This window comes from Pelodiscus sinensis, chromosome 2 (genome assembly GCF_049634645.1).
Source record: "Pelodiscus sinensis isolate JC-2024 chromosome 2, ASM4963464v1, whole genome shotgun sequence".
NCBI lineage: Eukaryota > Metazoa > Chordata > Testudines > Trionychidae > Pelodiscus > Pelodiscus sinensis.
In genome coordinates this window covers 139,783,029-139,800,869 of record NC_134712.1, presented here as the reverse complement: position 1 = coordinate 139,800,869, position 17,841 = coordinate 139,783,029, and the positions used below count along the sequence as shown (strand labels likewise).

General features: G+C 42.5%; 1 protein-coding gene across 1 annotated transcript in view; it reads right to left on the bottom strand.

Annotated features, from left to right (window-relative positions):
- LOC102447394 (sodium-dependent neutral amino acid transporter B(0)AT3) overlaps positions 1-17,841 on the bottom strand; it is a 36,211-nt gene that overhangs the window by 686 nt on the left and 17,684 nt on the right. The window contains exons 4-11 of the mRNA XM_006137062.4: positions 16,643-16,824; positions 16,199-16,309; positions 10,518-10,630; positions 9,907-10,035; positions 8,967-9,123; positions 7,141-7,345; positions 5,102-5,261; positions 2,307-2,469 (exon numbers count right to left, since the gene is read on the bottom strand). Coding sequence (XP_006137124.3) covers positions 2,307-2,469; positions 5,102-5,261; positions 7,141-7,345; positions 8,967-9,123; positions 9,907-10,035; positions 10,518-10,630; positions 16,199-16,309; positions 16,643-16,824 — 1,220 coding nt within the window. The remainder of the gene's footprint in view (positions 1-2,306; positions 2,470-5,101; positions 5,262-7,140; positions 7,346-8,966; positions 9,124-9,906; positions 10,036-10,517; positions 10,631-16,198; positions 16,310-16,642; positions 16,825-17,841) is intronic.

Genomic DNA, 17,841 nt, shown 5'->3' with positions numbered 1-17,841 from the left:
GGGACAGGGATGGAGAAAGGGACAGCTACCTACTATGTATTTCAGGGTATGTCTACACTAGCCCGCTAGTTTGAACTAGGAGGGTAATGTAGTCATCCGCAGTTGCAAATGAAGCCCAGGATTTGAATTTCCCGGGCTTCATTTGCATGAAGCCGGCTGGCGCCATTTTTAAATGCCGGCTAGTTCGGACCCCTTGCCGCGCGGCTACACGCAGCACGGACTAGCTAGTTCGGATTAGGCTTCTAATCCGAACTAGCTGTACGCCTTGTGGAACGGGCTTCATTTGCAACTGCGGATGACTACATTACCCCCACTAGTTCGAACTAGCGGGGTAGTGTAGACATACCCTCAGAGAGATTGTCTATTTGTATGTCTGTCTGTCCCCCAGCTGGGGGACATGCACCCTTCCCCCACCTGTGCCCACTATAGCTGCAGTGGCCGTGGACTGCATGCCATGGCACTTTTCACCTACCCCCAAGCTGCTGTGGAGAAAGAGGATTGGGGTTGTCCTCTCTCCCTGGGTCAGCCTGCACACTGAACCCTTTATCCCAGCCCCACTCCAGAACAATGATTTCAAGCAGGGGTGGGGAACCTATGTCTCAGGGGCTAGATCTGGCCCCTGGCTTGCCTGGATCTGGCCCCCAAGACTCGGTGATCCCTCCTCAGCATCAGGGAGCTGATGCTAGCACTCCAGCCCTATGCCACTCCCCCTGCAGGCCCTCTGCTCCTGCACCCTCCTCTTGCCCAGACCCCACCCCGCTCCTGCACTCTACATCCCCACTTCACTCTTGCACCCTCTCCCACTCCTGGGATCAGGCATACCTGGGAGATGGACAAATGCCTTTGATGTCGACCGCGGAGCGTCCAGACTACCACGCTGAGCCGACAAGCAGCTGATCGGCTCAGTGCGGCAGCCATGTAAATGTAAATGAAGCGGCAATTATTTAAATCGCCGCTTCATTTTCCTATGCCGGGTAGTCTAATCTATATGCCTCTGTCGCCAGAGGCATGTAGTCTAGACGTACCCCTACATCTATGAAAAAATAAGAATAAAAAAAATGAACAATTATGCTAGTAATAGAAACAGAGTACTAGGTAACAGGTACACTGTTGTAGTACCTGTTCTTCACATGGTTTAGAAAAATGTATGTGAGAATTTCTAAGAACATAGCACTCTTTAGTGCGTCTACACTGCACTCTTAGCGCAAAATAAGATACGCAATTTGTGCTATGCAAATTCTGTATCTTATTTTGACTTTATTTTTAAATATACTATTTTGAAATTTGGCATGTCTACGCAGCACTAAATTTTGAAATAACACACTATTTTGAGACATTCCTTATCCCTCATGGAATGAGGTTTACAGGGATGCCGAAACAGCGGATCCACGTTCAGAAGACATGGGGTAGCTATTTCAGGATACCAGAGTACCCTAAGAGTCAAATAAAACTCTTCATAATAATCTTGGAACCAATTGTGATACTGGGGGCTCTGCATAGCCACTGCTGCCCTGGATTATGGGACCTTATCCTGAAAATGTACAAAAAGCAAGTAAGATGTAACTGCACATTTAACAAATGCAGGCTACTAACTGTGTGTTTTGGGAGGATGGAGATGACTTTTGACTTTCAGTTATTATTTTGCTTTTTTATTTTCTCCCTAATTTCTGCAGTTTGTTTATTGTATGTGGAAAAGGTATTTTAAAAGAATGAAATGTGCAGGTCTCCACTTTTGCACAAATGAGACTTGGGTAGAGCTGGACAAATAATTGATTTTCAGTTCATCAAACAAACTGAAATCTCAGATGAAGTAATTAGTTTGGTTCCAAAAATACTTGGAAATTGTCAGCAAATTTCAGTTAGCTTCCCCTCGTGTGTTTCCCTCATAACCTATGTATCAGTCATTATAGCACTTGCCTTGGGATATGAAAGAGCCAGCATTTGAATATCTATGCTGAAGTAGGAACATGAACTCCTTTCTCACCCATCCAAAGTGAACAACATAACCCCCAGGCTATTGACTCTTTGATGTTGGGTTACTCTCAGTTGCTTCTGTTAAAGCTGTTCCACTTCATATAAATACCCACTGGCCGAAAAGAAAGACAAATTGGCTGTTTTTGACCAGGTGACTAGGAGGAGTAGGAGGTATAGATTCAAATCCTTCCTCTGAGTCAGGCAGAGAGAAGACTGGGAACATATCTCTCCTACCTGCCAGGTGAGTTCTTGAATTTTGAACCATCAGGGGAGAGGAGAAGACTATACCATGTTATAGAAAATAAGTGAATTAAAAATATTGGAGAACATACATATTTAGGGTTCCAGGCTCCATAGCTTGGTTGCTTCTGTGTCTGAAGGGTAACAAAGGCAATAAAAACTATAAGCATAAGCAGAGGGCTAATAATTCTCCATGACACCTGCCAGTAGAAGTTTGGTTGTCGTCCAGTCATCCATTTCACATCATCACTGAACCTATAAGCCAAATAATGTTTACAATTATTTTTAGATTTAAAGAACAGTTTTTTATGTTTTTATTGATTTTTTTTAAAGGTAACTGTAAATTTCCCTAATTCAATGAGACGCATATTAAGACATATAAACTTCCACCAATGTACTACTTATCCTGGATTTTAATTAACAACAAAAACCTTTAAGTTACAGTTAAGAGACCATATGAGGAACAAAGGCTACATCTACACTGTAGCTTTCTTGTGGAAAGGCTTATGCAAATGAAGCTTGGCGTGGAATATTGCCGTGCTTCATTTGCATGATTAATGAGCAGCCATTTTGCGCAAGAGGTTTGAGAAGGAATGGCTCTTGCGCAAGAGGGGATTTTTGAGGAAAAAAGGAGCCATCTACATGGCTCTTTTTTGCGCAAAACCCTCTCGCGCAAAAACGGCTGCTCATTAATTGTGCAAATGAAGTGTGGCGATATAGTCACACCGAGCTTCATTTGTATAAGCTTTTCTGCAAGAAGGATACAGTGTAGACGTAGCCAGAGTGTTATTTACCCTTGATAGCTCTTGCCCAAATAAATCTATTAGGGTATGTCTACACTACAAAGTTAGTTCGAACTAACGGACGTTAGTTCGAACTAACTTTCATAGGCGCTACACTAGCGCTCCGTTAGTTCGAATTTAATTCGAACTAACGGAGCGCTTAGTTCGAACTAGGTGATCCTCATTCCACGAGGATTAAGCCTAGTTCGAACTTACTAATTCGAATTAAGGGGTGTGTAGCCCCTTAATTCGAACTAGTGGGAGGCTAGCCCTCCCCAGCTTTCCCTGGTGGCCACTCTGGCCAACACCAGGGAAACTTTACTGCCCCCCTCCTGGCCCCGGACCCCTTAAAGGGGCACGTGCTGGCTACGGTGCCCGTGCCAGGTGCAAGCCTGTCAGCACCCAGCCAGCAGACCCTGCACCTGGCACGGCTCGAGCCACCCACCCGATGCCCCCCAGCCTTCCCCCTCTTCCCGGGACCAGGCTGGCGGCTCCCGGGAGCTTGCCCGGGACCGCAAGAGGTGGGCACCCGCCTGGGCTAGCGTGGACATCGTGGACCTCGTCCACGACCTCCACACTAGGCACAGGAAAGTGGCCGTCTAGGGCAGGAGAGCTGCCAGCCTGGCCACCCAGGAGCAGGTGTGCATGAAAATCAAGGTGGTCCACTGAGACCCCCGACCCTGAGCTTACAATGGCCGTACTGGGTCAGACCAAAGGTCCATCTAGCCCAGTAGCCTGTCTGCCGACAGCGGCCAACCCTAGGGACCCTGGAGGGGATGGACCAAAGACAGTGACCAAGCCATTTGTCTCGTGCCATCCCTCTCCAGCCTTCCACAAACCTTGGGCAGGGACACCACTCCTACCCCCTGGCTAATAGCACTCCATGGACCCAACCTCCATGACTTGATCTCACGTCCCTTTAAACTCTGTTCTAGTTGTAGCCTTCACAGCCTCCTGCAGCAAGGAGTTCCACAGGTTGACTCTTTGCTTTGTGAAGAACAACTTTCTGTTACTAGTTTGAAGCCTGCTACCCATTCCTTTCCTTTGGTGTCCTCTAGTCCTTCTTTATGGGAACTAATGAAGAACTTTTCTGTATGCACCCTCTCCACCCAACTCCTGCTTTTAGAGAGCTCTATCCTGTCCTCTTTTCTAAACTGAAAAGTCCCAGTCTCTTTAGCCTCTCTTCATATGGGACCTGTTCCCAACCCCTGATCATTTTAGTTGCCCTCCCCTCTCCCAGCCTCTCTTTTCCCCTCTCCCACCTCCTTTTCCCAGTCTCCCTGAGTTTTGTTCAATAAAGACAGATTCAATTTTTGAACACAATTATCCTTTATTTTGTACAACAAGAAGAGGGGCTAGGGAAGAGTAAGTGGAAGGAGGTGAGGGAGGAATGGGGTACACGCCCCCGAAGGGGAGGACTGGGCTGGCTCTGCGGGCTTCTGGGGGTGGAAGCGCTCCTGCAGCCCCCCAATTGCCCCCTTTCACCAGATGGCAGCCTGCGGCAAGTGCAGCCGGTCTGATGGCCGAGTGCTGTGATGTGCCCAGTGTGGGTACTCCGGGTAATCCAAGCCAGGACTGCTTTGCAAGCGGGGCACCCCTGAGAACTGTCTGTCCAGGGTGGGGGTCGGGACCCTTTAAGCACAGTCCTCGGCTAGCCTGAGACAGCAGCTCCACGCTCTAAGTCCTCCTCTGATGCCCTGCCGGCACTGCTTCCGGCCATCCTTAAGCCTGGTTCAGGGTCCACTTAATGTGGACATGCTAGTTCGAATTAGCAAAACGCTAATTTGAACTAGTTTTTTAGTCTGGATCCGTTAGTTCGAATTAGCTTAGTTCGAATTAACTAATTCGAGCTAAGTTAGTTCGAACTAACGTTGTAGTGTAGACGTACCCCAAGTCTTTAAGGTGCCACAAGACTTCTTGTTTGTTTTGTTTTGTTTTGTTTTTCAAAATATTTAAAAATAAATGTAAATTGGTTATTGTATTGTTTAAAAGTGTGATTAAAACTGCCATGAGTCACAATTCAATTTCTTAATTTATTTTGTGTTAATTGCTTAACTGTGATAATAATTGACAGCTCTAAAAAATCCAACTTGTTCCCAGTTTACCTTTTTATTCCATAAACATAGACAACACCAGTAACTTCAAAGAAAGAGATGATTAGCAAAGGCAAGGAACCTGCATAACTGTCAAAAACTTCAAGCCAGTAGCTACCAGACCTCAGGGTAAAACATAGAGCTGTCACAAAGGAGATCAGGCATATTATACCTAAATAAAAAAGTTAATGTTGTTAGTAAAGAATACATGATGGGTACCCTGTTCAGATATGGTGACTATTTTTGCTCATTTTAATAATTTTGACCAACAAGCTTTGGTATGAAGCTATAATTTACTAGCTTAGCATGAGGAACAATGACATTCAGAGGACTAAGTTGTTTGGGGAATAAAATACAGATCAGATTTTCCCTGGCATTTTGGCTAAAAAATGCTGGCGATGCAATCATGAAGCTAGAGTAACTAGCCACAGGAGAATCAATAAAGTGCAGCAGGATCCTTTGGGGCATAGAGAAGGTGTGGCCAATTCTTTCTCAGAGCCCCCAACTGCTTGTGGCCAACGTGAGAGGGGTGGCTAGGGCTTCCTGCATTCTGGCAATCTTTGATCTAATGAAGACCTTTTGGGGCAAACAGCTGACAGCATAATTTAGAGCAGCCTTCAGCTGCCTCGGTTTCTCCTGTGGAACTGGTCCACAAGCAACTCTAAATACAAAGGAGACTCTGAGTCCCTTGAATCTTGAAGGTGGGCTGTGTGCTCTGAATTGAAGATCTGTATCTGTTTGTCCCTTTAGTTAAGTGTATACATAAGATGACTGTGCATTAACTAGAAGCCAAGGAAGAGTCCTGGGAAAGAAAAGAAAAGGAGCGGTTCCATTTTAATGTTTTTATCTGGAAACATGAAAGAGGTTTTGAAATGTGGGTGTACCAAGACAAGGATGGTCACAAATACACTTTCTAGTGGTGCAAATGCCAAATCATACGCCAATGATCTTCTCACCCACTGTGCAGCACTTATACCTGAAATTTCAGGGCAAGTGCTTGCAAACCTGTAAGTCTACAGTTGTCTAGAGACTTGTCCAGTTCTGTACCGCCTCATTTTTCTTTATCAGTAAAAATGTCCTCCTCACCAACTGTGTGCCCAGAGTAATTTAATAGCACACATTCCTTCAGATTCATTTTCAGATCAGCACCCCTAAGCTTATTGCAGACCATCCATTGATGTATCAGTTCTTGCTCAAAGGTTTTATCTTGACCTAGGATCCAAGTGTAATAGGCTGAGGGAGAGAGCGAGTGACATGGAGTGCAGGATTCTCCCCATAGGCTCTAGGACAATGTTTCTTAAACAGTGTTCTGTGGTACACCGGTGTGCTACAAGGCAGTCAGAGGTGTGCTGCAGAGAACAACAGAGTTCAAAATGGCCGCAACCTTCTCTTTTGCCCCTGACCTTATAAGCCCAAGGAATGCCACACAATTTTTTTTTAAGTTTAAGAAACACTGCTCTAGGAGGTAGGAAGGACATTACACAAACCCAGAGGTATTGTTTTAATTTGCCATGGTCCTGGCTTGCTATGAAAGCAGCCTTCATTCTGTCCTTTCTGTCCATTCGGTCCAGTTGCTGATTAAAATCCCTTTAAAACTCCAGTGAGGAAAGCCAAATTAAACCTGCTACAGAACCTATGCACAGTTCTGGGAGAGCAATTCAGCTTCACTAATTGACTTCAATTAGAGAGGTGAAGGCAGAAAACATGCTTGTTCTACTTGCTTCTACAAAAGGAAACTACATATGAAAACTAACAATAATACAACCATTTTTCTGAAGACTCAAGCTAAGGAAAAATCTGAAGGACTCGGTATTACCATTAGGCAACTCCTGCCTTAATGATACTATCTGATCTGTACACTGTGCCTCGGATAAAGAGACTTGATAAAGTGCTGAACTCACAACTAGTATATTCATTTGTATTCTGAAGTGGCTGCGAGGCAGTTTTGCAAGTTTTTCTAATTCCCCATAAAATGTTTCCTGGAAAAACTTAATAAAGAGCCTAGCATCTAAAAATAAAATGAAGAAAGTCATTATGATCAACCTGCTCACCTGATAGAACTTCCTTGGGTACAGATTTAGATATAATACGAACCTCCGAGAGGGGAGTCAAAATTCCCTCAATGTTTCCAAACATAGATGAAAGACCCAAGCTGAACAACATTATAAAAAAGAGGACCGCCCAACCCTGTGAGCCAGGCATCAGAATAATTGCTTCAGTGAAAACAATAAAAGCCAGGCCAGTTCCAGATGCACTCTGCAGAATTCACAAACAGATAACATCACACATGATAATGAAATACGATTTATTTTTCAAACATATAGCATTATACTGCACATACCGATCTTGTTCATGAGGGGTCTAGATCAGGGGTCTCAAAGTCCCAGACCATAAGCCATCTGTAGGCTGGAGCATATTCACAATCTGGTCCAGGAGACCTGATGGTCCAGGGTGGGGGGCATGCCTGTATCTACCCCCATTCACGCTACTGCCCTGCCCTCTCCCCCCATTTACATCCCATCCCCCCAGGCATGTGACCTTAGGGATTACTTGGAGGGCTTGGTGTGTGGCAGCAGCAGTGATTGGGAAAGAGCAGGGCTTGTTTATCCTACTGTATATACAGGCAGTCCCCGAGTTACGCGGATCCAACTTACGTCGGATCTGCACTTATGAACGGGGCCCTCTCCCTGGTCTCCAGCAGACCGGGGAGAGGAAGCAAAGCGGCGGAGCACGCGGGCAGCAGACAGCTTTGCTCTGCTTTGCTCCCCGTCCCCCTGGTCTGTAGACCAGAAGGACGGGGAGCAAAGCGACGGAACATGCGGGCAGCGGACAGCCCAGACGCGCGTCTGGGCTGTCTGCTGCCCGCGTGTTCTGCCGCTTTGCTCCCCGTCCTTCTGGTCTGCAGACGGGGAGCAAAGCAGAGCAAAGCTGTGGAGCCCGAGGGCAGCAGGACAGCCACGGCGCGTCTAGGCTGTCCCGCTGCCCCCGTGCTCCGCGGCTTTGCTCCAGACGCCTGTGGTACAGCACCTGGGGCGTTGCCGGTTGGTCCTGTAGCGCCGCTCTGGGCGCTACTGGACCAACCCGGCAGCACCCCAGCTGCTCTGCCCCAGGCGTCCTGATTCAGCCACTGCTGGTCAGTTTCAGCAGCGGCTGAATCAGAACGCCTGGGGCAGAGCAGCTTGGGTGCTGCTGGGTTGGTCCAGTAGCACCGAGGAGCGGCAGCACTACTGGACCAACCCAGCAGCACCCCAGCTGCTCCGCCCCAGGCATCCCCAAGTCAGCCGCTGCTGAAACTGACCAGTGGCTGACTACAGGAAGCCCCTGCCCCGGGCTTCCTGGAATCAGCCGCTGATCAGTTTCAGCAGTAGCTGACTTAGGGACGCCTGGGGTTCTTAAGTTGAATCTGTATGTAAGTCAGAACTGGCATCCAGATTCAGCCGCTGTTGAAACTGATCAGTTTCAGCAGCGGCTGAATCTGGACGCCAGTTCCGACTTACATACAGATTCAACTTAAGAACAAACCTACAGTCCCTATCTTGTACGTAACCCGGGGACTGCCTGTACTATACACTGAAATGTAAGTAAAATACTTATATTCCAGATTACTTATGTTATATTTATATGGTTAAAAATTAGAAAGTAAACAATGTTTAAAAAATAGTGTCCTTTGATCCTTTGTATTTTGATATTTGATTTAGGAAGCATTCAGTTTTTAAATGAGGGGAAACTTGGGGAAACTTAAGCAAGACAAGTCAAACTTCGTAAGGGGGTACATTAGTTTGAAAAGGTTGAGAACCTCTGCGTTAGGAAAGCAACAAGTATCACAGTCCATAACATTTTTGGGAAAAGGTTATTTTGTAGCATTCAAATACGATACCTGATCAAGAAATTCTTGAAGATCACAATTTCTCAATTTGAGACCAGCGATTTTTTTGGGATGGGTTGTGTTCAGAAACTCTAACCAGGCTGTATAATTGTCCCGCAGAATGCTTTGGTCCGGAAGATCAAATTCATTGATAATACTGATAATGTTCCTGCCAGAGAAAATACATACTTATGTACTTTACTTTAGTGTACAAGAATTTGATCAGATACCTGTTTAGATGAGAGCTACAGAAGCTTCTTTCAGGGACTCATCGTCTATTTTGCACTCACCTAGCTATCATCAACATTTACAATACAATATACATTTAAAATATTAATAATTCTATTCAGTTTTATACAACATTCATAACAGAACATTAAATGTTATAATTATGGGGAAAATATTTGTAGAAACTTATTATCACAGTATGGCTTATAGTTTCAAATACAAACCCCATCTGCAGACTGTCGATGCAGACACACAGTATACTAGTTTGTGTAAAAACATGCTCATATTACTGCTACTTTGTCCTCTCTCTCTTCCACTTCCACATGTTGTCAGAGCCATTTGATATGTTTGGTCATAGACCTAGCCTAAGAGTTCTTTGGGACAAGAAATATTATTTTACTGTGTAGTTGAATAGCACCCCCAACCAGTCAACCCTGATCCCTGACCGGAGCCTTTGGGCACGACTGTAATACAAATAAGCAAAGAATAATAATGAGTAAGTGTTTTAGTATTTGTTTTGTGTGTTGTTAATACCTCCTCTGATCATTATTGATAATGACCTTTTAATGAGTATATACCATAAACATGTTTGTTAGATTTCCTAGTTATATGTAATTTGTCTCCTTTCAATAAAAATTGTTCTCTGGATCTCCTTCTGCACTAGCATGTTATCTGTTTAGGCTGCACTGAAAAATCCAGCATCTGAAAAATCCAAGTGTCCTACCTGTCCAGGCAGTCCCAATGACCAGTGATTGCCTTAAATCCCAAAACAGAAAAAATTGGGATGGAGGCATAGATTGATGTCATACTGTTTACAACTGCTATTGTCACAGCATCCTTCTCACAGTCATTTCTAGAAAGAGAACACATACAAATTGATTTGCATAACATGATAGGGTTTATTCAACTTATATATTGGCAAAATAATTAGATTTTAGTCACTAGTCTACAATTTAATTCATGAACATAGATAGTGGACTGTCTGCTCCATATGTATTACCCACAGGAAAAATCACAAAAAATGTAAATCCTGAAATGAAATTTATACTCAAGTTTTATGAGAAATAAAATTTACAATATTCTTGCAAATAGGGATAGTTAGGAAAATTTCATCTTTTTTTCCCCTAAGTTTAAAATGAGTATTTTTTCTTTCCATCTTCTAATCTATGTGAAACACACATGTATAGTGTGAACATAGTTGAGCCTTTGGATGATCAAAGTTTGATGAGATACTTTACAAATATCACAAATTAATGCTGCTTTTGACAGTTGGAAGAACATAATGAAATGCAACAAATGGTTAATCTAATCTGTAGAAGTTGTAAACATACTTACTTTTGTGAGTTGTAGCTTGAGAATGCAATGAGTCCTCCAAAAGCCAAAGAGAGAGAGAAAAATATCTGAGTGGCTGCATCAAGCCATACCCGTGGATTTTTAAGAATGTTCAGCTGAAACAATTGCAAGGGATGTGCATATTAGACTTGCTTTCAAACGTTCAGTTGTCTTTTACTTTTGTTCTCATAGTTCATTCCATGGTTCATGAACTGGGGATCCTACTTAAGTGTGCTGAAAAATGGAAGGGAATACCAATATATTTCAGTAAAGCCATATAATTTGAAGGCCCATTATGTAAGGATTTGAAAATGTTAATTTTTAAGATCTCAATTCAAAATGGTATGGCAGTATAGATATTATATTTTATGGCATAACAGTTTTTCTGAGTGACTGTTGTACATGGAGTTAATAAACTTTGATGAATACTTTTTCCTCCCTATTTATGTATATGGTGCTCACCACTGTAGAATCTATGAAATCAAACTTCTTCACTATTGTCTTGCTAGTGCCACTGACTGTGTATATGAAAATTGTATTTAACCTCCGTTGCTTTTTTTGAGAAAAGTGATTTCGTTTTTCCCTGCCTCTTGAATCCATGAATTTAAAACTATTAACAGCATCAAATAGCCACAGCCACATAACAGCGCTTTATCATTTAAGAAAGCACCTTAATTTCAGAGAAAGGAAAGCAGCAATGCAAAGTAAAGAGATAATTAGGAAAAGAGGGAAATTGACAACAATGAAGATGAAGTGGAAGTTAGGAAATGCAAACAATTGATAAAGGAAAGCTAATAGAAGAATGAAATAAAAGAAGTCATGAACAGTCAGGTTAAGAACAATGCCAGTGGGGAGGTAGTGCTCTGACAGGTGCCACAGAGAGGAATGGGGCAGCTCATACTCATCTGGGAATAGTTAACTCACTAAAAAACTGGGAAGTAGTTAATTAGGAAGGGAAGCACTAACCCATTGTGAAAGCACCTCAGTTAGATCCAGAACTCCTAAGAAGAAAAGGAACTGCCAGAGAGGCAGAAGAATTGCAGGTATATGATCTCTCCAGTAGACTGTGGAAAAACTGCTAGAGAAGCCAATTCTCCAAAGGGGGAGAAGCAGGGCAAGAAGATGGAGGAGCCTTTAGGATATGTCTGCACTGCATAGCTATTTCGGGATACCAGAGGTACCCCAAAATAGCTACCCAGTGTCTACACAAGCTGCCTCTTATTTCAAATATTTTTCAAAAAAAGGGAGCACTATTTCTCCATCCCAGTAAACCTCATTGCATGAGGGATAAGGAAAGGCTCAGAATAGTGTGTTTTATTTCAAATTTGGAGCTGTGTAGATGTGCCAAATTTCAAAATAGCCTATTTCGAAATAGATTTGAATTAGGATATGCAATTTGCATAATGCAAATTACATATCTTATTTTGAGTTTAGGGTGCTGTGTACACGCACTCTTAGAAAAGAAGAGGGTAAGAAGTACCTCATGGAGCAGCTAGGGGTAGAGAACGATTGGTTTTGGCTGCCCTAAACAATGGTCCTGAGTTAGAAGCCTGAGTGGAGTGGGGCCTGGGTTCTTCTATCTTCTCCAACCAAGGACTTCAACCAAGGACCAAGGCATACCGGGGGAGGTTGACAAATGCCTTTGATGTCGACCGCAGAGTGTCCAGACTACAGCGCTGTGCCAACAAACAGCTGATTGGCGCAGCACGGCAGCCATTTTAATTTAAATGAAGCAGCGATTATTTAAATTGCCGCTTCATTTGGGTATGTCTAGTAAACTAATCTAAATGGCTCTGACGACAGAGCCATGTAGTATAGACATACCCTTGATGTTGTCTAGTACCACTTAAGCCATGGGGCTTTTGTCTCTTTATTATCAAGAAGGGCAGAGACTATTTATTGAGAACCTGGCCACAGAACTGGGTCATAACAAGGACTCGACAAACACTGAACTGAATGTGGTGGCATATAGGGGATGGAATTGAGATGTTGTAGCTACTCTTCCCACTGCACTGGGATGCTAACAAAGTCCCTGTATTATAAACAGGAATCAATGTATATCGGGAAAGGAATCAGAACACTGATGTAGGGCCATTACAGGATGAAGATATTAAAACTATATATATATATTCTGTATCTGAAAAAGGCTGAAAGATCTAGTTATATCATATGATGATAACATTTTCTATTCCAGCAATAGCTATTGAGGATGTTAAAGAACATCCAGTAAAGTTAAACTTTTTAACATGAGAGAGACCATGTAACTTGCACAATACAGAGCTCCTCCAAGCTGTCTAGAGTAAAAGGTGCTCACGAGAGGAGAGTGAACCCTGTTACGTGCTGTATTTATATATTTTTATATAAATAAAATTTGAAAATGTTAAGAATTAGATGTATCTTGCTGTACAAGCTCTTATAGTCGTTATTTTCACTAATAAGAAAAGGATTAAATAGGTTTTTGTCCTCCAATGCTACTGATCTGAACAGATTGTTAAGTCTAGTTTATCCAGTTCTATAAAGATGAATTCTTATTTCTCTGTGAGAGTGACAGAAGTGTCATAGTTACCATATTCCTCTGCCGATATGAATTTAAAATACTTTGCGTATTAATTAAGGGCCTGATCCAAAGCCCGTTAACGTTTATACTGCTCAGTTCTAAGATGCTGTAACATCCCTGTAATGTAGTTTATATTACATTGCTAAAACATACGCTCAACCTTATCAACATCTGAATAGTATTTGCCTGCATGTGGCCTTTGTTTTTCAAATACAATTCCATACAGAAATACTGAAGAAACTCAGTGCTAGTTTAATGTTTTGAAGCTGTGAAGTATTAACTTTTAACTTTTATGGTCATATGTAGTGGTGCACCCTAGCTGCTTTACGCCTATTATGGAGCAGCTCAAAGCATATGGACCCTTTACACTTGGTTTTCAACTAGCTTCTTAGCCAGAGCAGAAGAAAATAGCCAAAGTGTAATCCAACTTCACCCTCCCTTCTGTCCTCTGAAGTCCCTTTCCTTGTTGCAGCTCCCCACATTACTCTATGTCTACCCCCTCCAAATTCCCCCTGCTTCTTGGACTTCCTTGGACCCTGTATACATGCCTGGATTGACTAGATTGCCTTTCTTGGCCCACGTGTGCAGGAGATTTGATGGCCTGGGTGGATTTTGAAATGAATGCAGGATTAATGGTCACTTTTGCCATTTATTTTCATAAATAATAATTTACTTTTCATAAACTGCTGCCCCCTTTCCATTTCTTCTTAAAGGGACTAAACCCATAACTGCAGATAGGGGAGATGATTGCCCTCTATGTTGTGAGAATCCAGAGACACTCTGGGACATAAAGGGATTTAGGGAACGATGTCTAATGTTCAGGCACCACTGACATTCACAAAACCATTGTTCAGATGCCACCTCACCATTTCAGTACCTAATCCCACGTTTTCCCTCACTGGGAATGCATAAAGTTGTCTAGATCCTAACACTTCCAGCAGCTGGAGGAGCTGCTAGGAAGCGTCACTCTTGTGCAATTCTTAATCTAGGCTTTCTCCTCTCTTGCCTGGGAGGCCTGGTCTAGCAGGCATGCTCTGGGCATCCCTAACCCACACAAAATATAGCCAGCATGAGCTGTCTTTGGGATTTTGGGGCCTGGCTGGTGTGTATGTGGGTTCATGGCTGAGAATCCTGAGCACAGAGAGGCACCACTTTCTGCATCAGTGAATAACCTAAAACACACTTGAGTGGACTTAGGCACCTATCTACCTTTGAGGATCTGGGTCCTAAGATGCACACTGTTCCTCTGCATTATACTTCTAGCTAGCTTAGGTGGCTCTCTATGGGTGCGTCTACACAGCAGTGTTATTTTGGAATAAAGAAATGTGTGTCTACACTGCAAGCCATTATTCTGAAATAATGTCAAGCTGTAGGACTTCTTACTCCAACACCTCATTTTACAAGGAGTAAGAGAAGTTGAAGGAAGATGTTCTTCCTTCGACCTCCTGCTATGTGGACAGTGCCAAAAACTGAGTTAAGCTATTTTGATGTACGCTACACAATTGACATAGCTGAAGTTGTGTAGCTTAATTCAACCTTATCCCCTAGTGTAGACATACCCTACGTGTATTCCCTCTATGCTGCTTGGGTGTCCACCATTCCATCAAGTGTTGCACATTTCAGGTGCTCCTCCCACTGCTGCTGCACTGCCCTGACTTCTGCCTGGGAGCCCCTGGCCAGCAGCTCCTGGGACCCTCCCTCTCTCTGCGCAGAGTTGGGAGAGTTGCATTGATGCTAGGGTGTCCCCCTCCACCTGACAACATACTCCATCTCCACAGACTGGCGGAGGGAACAGGACTGGGCTCAGGAATGGGATGGAGCTGCTGGCGGCTGCTGCTGTCTCTCAAGTAACCTTCAAAGTGGTGAGTGCCAATTGACTTAAAGGTGCAATGTGTATCTCTTATACCCTCCCCCTTCATTCACTCACTCTCTCTCTCTCTCTCTCTCTCTCTCTCTCTGTCTTTCTCTCAACCAACGCATACTATTGTTGTTGTCATCTCGTGATACTTCCTGCACATATGTTTTCTTTAATTTTATTCTTTCACTGTGCCTTTACTTTAGTTTTTTGACTGGTCTGTGCATCTCATAATTTGATTTCTCTTATACAGTACTTAAATTTAATCCTTGAGTAGTTAGTTCTAAAATAGTCTGGTATCACTTTAAAGACTAACAAAACATGTAGATGGCATCATGAGCTTTCATGGGCACAGCCCACTTCTTCAGATGATCGGATGGTGCCCAAGAAAGCTCATGATAACCATCTACATGTTTTGTTAGTCTTTAAAGTGATACCAGACTATTTGTTGTTTTTTAAGTTTATCCTGTACAGACTAACTCGGCTACCCTCTGAAGCTTTAGTTCTAAAACGTTTAACTTGCCCTGGCTGGAGTAATTATTTGTATGGTAATTTGTAATATATATATATAATTTAAGTGTTTTTGTTTCTACTGGTGGTGTGCACAGCTGTGGACGTTCTCTTGATGTTGGTGCACGTAACAAAATTAATTCTATACACGGATGGAAAAATTAGAGGGAACGTTGCTCCCTACACAGTCTGCTAGGTTCAGAATCCCTAAGAATCCCTTGCTTAGGCATCTAACTCCCAATGCATGGAGAACCTGGACTCCTAACTGAGGGCTGTGGATTTACTGGGTGGCAGTTTTTCATAGTAAATCCTGATTCTTTCAGGATCTGCTGAAGAAGCTTTCTATTGTGAGGAATAATGGAGGGGGGTTCCCATTAACCTTTAATTCCTAAATGTATTTATTTTTTATTCCGAATTTTTTTTACTCAGTAAATGCTGTAATCTTCAGAAGGATACACATTATTCATAAGAGAGTGAATCAGTCTTTTAAGTGCAAAACTCAACTTCACCTTAACTATGGTATCGCTAAAGATGGCTCCATAATATGCTTATACCTAAGTATATACTTTATCGAAGTATAGGAAAATGCTTTGTAACATGATTTAGTTCTTTCACTCCTATCAATGTCTAAGATGTATTCAGATGCTTCAACTGAAAAAGAGCTTAGATGAAGTACTGGATAGGAAGTTGTTGGGAAAAGTGATATTTGAAAATCTGTATAACTAGAAAATATGTTTGAATACTACACACACTGATACTTACATTAGGTGTGAAGAGGTACACTAAGCCTTCAGTGGCTCCTGGTAGAGTGAGCCCACGAATAAGGAATATAGTTAGGACCAGATAAGGAAATGTGGCTGTTACATAAATAGCCTAATATGGAAATAAGAAAAGTGAGATAAACCACAAAGTCTACAGAGGTTATTTTAGTTCCTACAACATCTCATTCTAGCACAATTTATTGAAGCAGCATATTCTAAATATGACATGTGTAAGGAAGCAGTATGACCAATTACAGAATTTGTTTGTCAAAAAAAATTTCCCTAAAGAATATTTGGGGATATTTACTCTATGCTGAGAATTAGGGGTTTGAAAGAACATCCTTGTCTTTGTATTTCCCACGAAGATGAAATCCAGTACTTTAAGGACAAGAGAGAGAAAGCAACAAGTTAACTTGTCTAGGTCATTGTCTCTGTATTTACTCACCTTTCCTGTAGATTCAATTCCTCGAATGATACAAATATATACAATTGCCCAAGAACTAGCCAAACACAAAACTAACCACCATTGTAAGTTTCCACTGTCAGTGATATCGGAGCTTATGTTTAAAGCTCTCCTGTACCAGAAATAATTTACTGAAGTACTTTTATGGCATTCTTTGATGTACCCTAAAAAGAAAAGTATGATTATTACTAAACTGGCAAGTGTAAGATCTAAACAATATCTCATTTCCCATTCATGTGGAATCAATAATTATGAAGCAACATTTTATATTTGTGAAGACAGGCAGCTATTCTGGAAATTTGAAATATTAGTCAAGACTAAACGATCAAGGACTGCGATCCTTATCTAGATAGTGTACAGAAGGAGGCTTTATATCACTTTTCAGCCACCTTATACTAATGTCAGTGGGACTAGTTTTAAGCAGCCTTGAGTTATTCTAAATTGCACATGGGAATAATGCAGCAGCTAGGGTTGACAGAGAGCTGAGGAGGATATGCCCATGCCTCCCAGTAAATCTATGCTAAAGGCTGTGAAGCGGGGAGGGAGTGCTGGTCATCCTGCCATTGGTGGATTCCCTGACACTGAGGGACTCCTCAGCTGAAGGCAACATTCAGTTCACTTTGTGAAAGCCATACGAGGAGCCATAGATCTGAAACCAATGTTTAGCAGCACATAAAGTGTGAGATTATATTTGGTTTCCAAGTCTGCAGTCTTCGTTAGGGCAGCAGTATCCAATTGGTGCTCCACTAACTACTGGTATTTCTACACAGTTGTTACCAGTGGTTGGTCCTGTGGAACAAAAGTGGGTTTTTCTGGCAAGTCCAAAAATATGACACACATTGGCTGGGGCAAAACTGAATTATTGTATGTATTTGCATTTGTTCACGCTCCCTTTTTTCCCTTTTAAATGAACCTTTAGATTTAGATACTAAAGAATGGGCAACAATGTGATGGTTGGGTAAGAGCTGAGTTGTATATTGATGTGTGTGTGTGTGTGTGTGTGTGTGTGTGTGTGTGTGTGTGTGTGTGTGTGTGTATGTGTATGTATGTGTGATCCTTTGGGATTAGAAGAACCTTTTTATTTGATGAGATTTCTTGTAAAGACCCACTTGTCTCTGAATGCAGTGTTTCTGATAATGATATGACTGGAATGCCTCGGAAAACTGATTTTTAGGATTCCT